Genomic DNA, 5,511 nt, shown 5'->3' with positions numbered 1-5,511 from the left:
TTATATTTTGTTACTATTTTGTTGCTTATTAGTTGCGACAGCTTTGATTTTGTTTCACTATTATTATAGCGTTTTGATCCGATTCGCTAAGTTGATATAAACTTGGCGAAATACTTAAAAACAAAAACTATCGAAGCAAAAAAAACCTAAATAGGAACAAAATATTAACTTATTTTGGATTCGCTAAGTTCATATAAACTGAGCGAAATAATGTCGCACAAAAACTACTGGAGAAAAAAAAATAAAAATTTCCGGAACTAGTATGCAAAAAAAATAATAAACTAAGTTATAATAAGCAACAATAAGCTAAGTTAATACTCATTTTAAATTTTATTGTTTTAAACTATTGAATAATTAACAATTACTTAAGTTCCTTTTTGGGACTGATTTCTCATCCTTTTACAAAATACACCTTTTACTCATTGAGAATGTATCAAAATGTGCATTCTTTGTCTAGTCTTGGACTATACACACAAGACAAAAATTAGTTTTATATCAACAGTGGAATCAATAAGTTTACCTTTATAACTCACCCCTATGACATTAGATATTCACCCCTGACATGCGCACCAAAATGTCTAAATTATTAGCTCCCATTACCGATTACCAAAGGATCGAGTGAGACTGACTGAGACTTCTGATTCTGAGAGTTGACACCTCATTCATATAGAGAAGAGGTTAAAGTGTTACTCTCAAATTCGTCTATTCTCATACAAAAAAATAATAGCAAAAACTTTGGAGAATTTCTGAGATACCAACTAATGTTGAGTTTTGTAGTAGGATAGCTAGTTATGCTTTTGTATCCTGTCACAAGGTGCTCGGTGGAATTTCGTCTTAAATAATAGAAAAGAAAGAAAAAAGTTATTTTTAAACAAAAATTAGATTGGTAAGTGATAAAAACGTATTTATCAATAAAAAGTGAAAAATATTGTTTTATTTATTCGAAAAACGCGTTATTCGAAAGTGTTAAAAACTTTAACTATGAATATCTAATTTTTTCATAGTTTAATTTTTTCCATTCAATTTTTGTATTAGAAAAATCGATAAATCTGCTATAGATTGAACAGGTAAAGTGTATGGTATACTTTTGAGATACAATAGCGATATACAAGGAATTCTATTGGCTTTAGATTAACGACGCAAAGGAGGATAACAAAGAAAAAAAAATGTTTGTAAGCGATAAAAATATATGTCACACAGTAAAAAGACGTGTCAGAAAAGCATGAATTAGAATAATAAAAGATTAAGTACGGATTAGAATAGAAACGACACATTTGGATAGTATAGTATTTACTATGTGAAAGCCTTTTCGTTGAATAAGTACATCGCGATTTGGAGTAGATTTTTTTCCAAGGTATGGGGGTAAAATAAAAAAAAAAAACATATGGGTTGGGTGCGACAAAAAAAATAACCGTATAGTTATTTTCGTGTACTTGCAAAGACAACATCTTCTTTTTATATCAGGCTGTATTTTTTGCATGGAATAGCTAATTAATGAATAGTTATTTTACAATATTTTCCGGAAATTCATCTGCCCTAAATAAATTCTTTATCATCTTCATCTTCGCGCAAGTGTTAAAAACTTTTAAATTTTAATTGAGTTCATTGATTTGGTTTTTGTGTATAAATATTATTTACCGGGTATGTGGTGTTTATTAAGTTTAGTTTTAAAAAATAAAAATTCGAGATTGTTATAATTAGCAAGGTTATCCTTGAATATCATAAATTACATTACCTACCCGTTTTAGATTATTTTTCCTAAGCCAAGTTAAGAACCAGCTGGATAACAGGATAAGCAAAAACATTTGATTAAAAAGTTTTACTTCATAATTTATTAATTTTGCTTCATAAATTATCGTTTAAATAAAGGATCTTATTTCATACTTTCTTCTTCAATTATTTTGAAACAATTTTTTTTTTTGAATTTTCTATAAAAGGCAGAAAATGTGTGAAATTTTGTATTTTTTTTTTGTTTAAACTGAAATACATTGCTTCCGGTTATTAATGAGAACGAATGACCGACCGCTTCTAGCTTGGCACAATACTGCTAGAAGCTACAATGAATTTTTCACTTCCTCCTTCTTTTTGTTTGCGTTTTTAGGAATGATCCCTGATTTGCAATATTGCGAGACGATATCAGGCATGATGTTTGAAAGCGGGAATTATTAAATCTTAGGCCCAATTTATTCACTTTCCATTATATTTAAAGTCTCCATTAAAAAGAAAAAAATTGTCATATCCCATACAAATTTTAAAATTTCCTTTTTTAAATGGCAGCTTTATTAATGGAGTGTGAATAAATTGGGCCTAATTAAGGTTTCTAAAATTCGGCTTCTTGCCTGTAAAATGTTCTGACAACACTTCGCAAAATAATAAATCAATTTATATTATTTTCTAAGTAATGCTTTGATGTTTTTAACAATTTGAGAGTTTTTCGCATAAGTTTGTCTTAAAATAAATATTAGAAAAAATTAATGATGTTAGATCGAATGATTGTGGTAATGTCAGTTCAAATCTAATTTTTTTTTACTGTTTTCATGATATTGAGGGTTAATTTTTACTGGCTTTGTTAAAAAATTGTTTAAAAATTTTTTAATATTTTTTTTCGTATACTCCTTATAGTGCTGCAGATATTTGCAAATTTTCTGTTAACTTTTACTTAACTTTAGAAAACCACTTTTTGCATATTTTGTAAGGAAACAGTTAAAATTAAGTCACGTCGCGGTAGCTAAAAAAAAAGGCAGGAGAATATTTTTTTGTATATATTTCAAAACTTTTGACCCCCTATGTGCATTAAAGCTCAGCAGTGTTCAAACTTAGGGTTACCCTACTGGTCAATGTGTATATAGAAAACTACTCAGGAATTCTGGGGTCTAATACAGCCTCCACCACTAGACTAGACATGTTTTGGCATTGGCTCTTAAAAATATGGAAACACCAATTCAATTTAAATTTAATGCATACCTGTTTCCAGAAAATTGTCATAATTGGCTAACAACAAAATGAAGTGTTTCTTTTCAAATAAGTAACCAGAACCACGAAATGGGTTTCTTTCCAACTTACTTTTAAATCTTAGTGGCCAAAAGTATATTTTACTGGCACAGGAATATATGTCTACGGGACAGAAGTGCACTATAGATTTTCATTATTTCACAAAAATCTTTTGAATTCAAAGAAACTTTGGGAAAATTGCAAATTTGTAATTACCCCAAATCAAATAGGCTTCAGTTCCACTAAGGTGGGACAGTAGTCCATAATCGAATTATGGAGTCATTTCCCATTATGGACTTAAATCCATTTTTGTTTCACAACTTTTCTCAATAGTCTAAATCAGTGGTAATTCACTAATAAAATCACGGTTAGGTCAAATTGTGTTATTAATTCTTTTAGTTTCAATTAAAATTTTTTTTTTCAACATTACAACAAATTAAAATTAAACAAATAAAATCTATAATAATATTGTTTTATTTTTACAGTTTCAACGCACAAAATGCTTGGTTGTGTAGAAAACTGCGGTCATTATGGCCCACCCCCTGATACCATTTTATCCATGCCTCCTCCACCATTGCCATCATTTCTAATTCCAAACACCGCTATCATTGCATTACCCCCAAATGACACCCATCCATGTTTTGCTGCATTTCTATGCGAACCAAATCCACGTCCAAGGGAGAGTGGATTAGAGTTTATCGAGCTCACCGGAAGGAATCACATGGAAAATACTTGGGTCTTTGTTTTAATAAGTTCATGTGTTGGAGTTCTTATACTTGGGGCATTATTTGCCATCATTTTGCTCAAGTGTCGAGAGTGAGTTTTCATTAAAATTGTAAATTTTTCTTAATAACATTATTGTATTATTCTTAATTTAGGACCCTATTTTCAAGTTGCAATTTATCATATCATGATTCCAACATAAAACAGACCACAATGTCAGCTCTGGGTGAACCTTCAAAGGCAAATCCATTTATGGCTGGAGGGATATTATATCCTTGTGCAACAAACAGAGATTCATTGCAACATCAGCTTACCAACGATAATAGACTTCTTTGGGCTACATTGACTCCGCATGGAACAAGACATTTTGTTTCAGACTATCCTTTAGGCCATGATGGTCATTATGAAGTTGTTGATTATCGTGCCAAGGATCCTGTACCAGCACGTGATTATGTCAAAAGGACCCCAATTAAAGTAAATATATTTTTTTACCATAAAAATTGACAAAAAATGGTTCTAAAAAAGCTTTTCATCATTTTAGTCATTTGACAATAGCGGTTTTATTGATTATGACTATGAAGATCCAACTCCTCTTATGGATTCCTATCACGATGACTTAGATTCTGGCTATCAAGAACCCCAAGAAGTTCTGGGAACTCTATCTCGCAGCTCACCTCGACCACTTGTATCTTCGCCAACCAAAATTGAGAATCCCAATATACCACCATTGAATATCTATCCACATCGCTCCAATACTTCGCATTCGGGTACCTTGAATCGAAAGGCAACTTTAAGCCGACGTATAAGTGATGCTTCATCATACGGAGGTCCAAATATGTAAGGAGATCATCAGAGAAGAAAATCAAAACGAAAATTTACAAACAAATCTATCGCTCAAGTTAAAAAAAGGTGGTAGTATATTAATTTATATCCATCCCTAATTTTTTTTTTTTATAATAAATATAGCAATTAAGATTATATAGGTAAAAATGGACTCATGACATATGTTATACACTTAAGTAATTTCATATTTTTTATTTTACACCACATGACCATTCTCGTGCTATCGTGTTTTCATGTAATTTTGAGTAACAAACTCTGAACCAACTTACGTGACCGAGTAGCTATAGTATTTTTTAATACTTTGTCCCATAAAATACGACTAGGTTAATGATTTGATTTTTTTTTTAGCATTTCTGAAAATGTTGCTTTTCACAAAACAGTTCTAACAGACTTGAACTCAAACTATTCACTTGCCCAAAATGCAGCCTGCTAAAAATGTTTCTATGTATGGGCTCTTGCATCAATTTCAAATTCTATGGTATATCAGTTGATCGGAAATTTCGTCTCGAAGTGAAGCAAGACCATTTCAACTTTTTGTCGCGTGCAGCGCAGGCCACCTGAAATTAAGTTCTGAATTTTTAAAGGTCATATAATCAAATGTCACCTAAATGTCATTTAACCTTTTGTGACATCTGGCCAATCAGAGCTTCCTAAAATTCAGAACTCAAGTTCAAAAATGTTAGCTGTGAATAATTCTGATAAATGGCGCCGGAATTGTGAGGAGATACAACGAAACACATTAGTGTTTTAGTGTAATACAGGAAATTCAACCTTTCTGTTGTTCTGTTCTGAAAAGAGGTGTTGAACCTTTGAGTACAAATCAAAAGGATTACCCAGTCTAATATAGTATTGGATCGATTACCTTGAATGCAAATGAAGATGTCGATGCTCTAACCATTGAACAATAACATTTTTGGAAACTTCTCTAATACGAACGTTAATTATTCTGTCAAC

At 31.2% G+C, this 5,511-nt stretch overlaps 1 protein-coding gene across 1 annotated transcript; it reads left to right on the top strand.

The window, feature by feature from the left end:
- Positions 1 to 673: 673 nt before the first annotated feature.
- Positions 674 to 5,297, top strand: LOC129912258 (uncharacterized). Its single transcript, XM_055990433.1, has 4 exons — positions 674 to 886; positions 3,477 to 3,807; positions 3,870 to 4,188; positions 4,256 to 5,297. The coding sequence occupies exons 2-4, from the start codon at positions 3,491 to 3,493 to the stop codon at positions 4,553 to 4,555; spliced, it is 936 nt and encodes a 311-aa protein (XP_055846408.1). The 5' UTR covers positions 674 to 886; positions 3,477 to 3,490; the 3' UTR covers positions 4,556 to 5,297.
- Positions 5,298 to 5,511: the final 214 nt, after the last annotated feature.

The sequence above is a fragment of the Episyrphus balteatus genome, chromosome 2, assembly GCF_945859705.1.
Source record: "Episyrphus balteatus chromosome 2, idEpiBalt1.1, whole genome shotgun sequence".
Lineage (NCBI taxonomy): Eukaryota > Metazoa > Arthropoda > Insecta > Diptera > Syrphidae > Episyrphus > Episyrphus balteatus.
Note: the sequence above shows the minus strand (reverse complement) of the source record. Positions and strands in the feature narration are given on the sequence as shown.

Excerpts from the sequence above, each read along its gene's own strand:
- LOC129912258 (XM_055990433.1), top strand. The coding sequence starts at position 3,491 with ATGCTTGGTTGTGTAGAAAACTGCGGTCATTATGGCCCACCCCCTGAT. Across the intron at positions 3,808-3,869 it reads ATTTTGCTCAAGTGTCGAGA|GACCCTATTTTCAAGTTGCA; the intron begins GTGAGTTTTCAT and ends TTCTTAATTTAG. Across the intron at positions 4,189-4,255 it reads TCAAAAGGACCCCAATTAAA|TCATTTGACAATAGCGGTTT; the intron begins GTAAATATATTT and ends TCATCATTTTAG.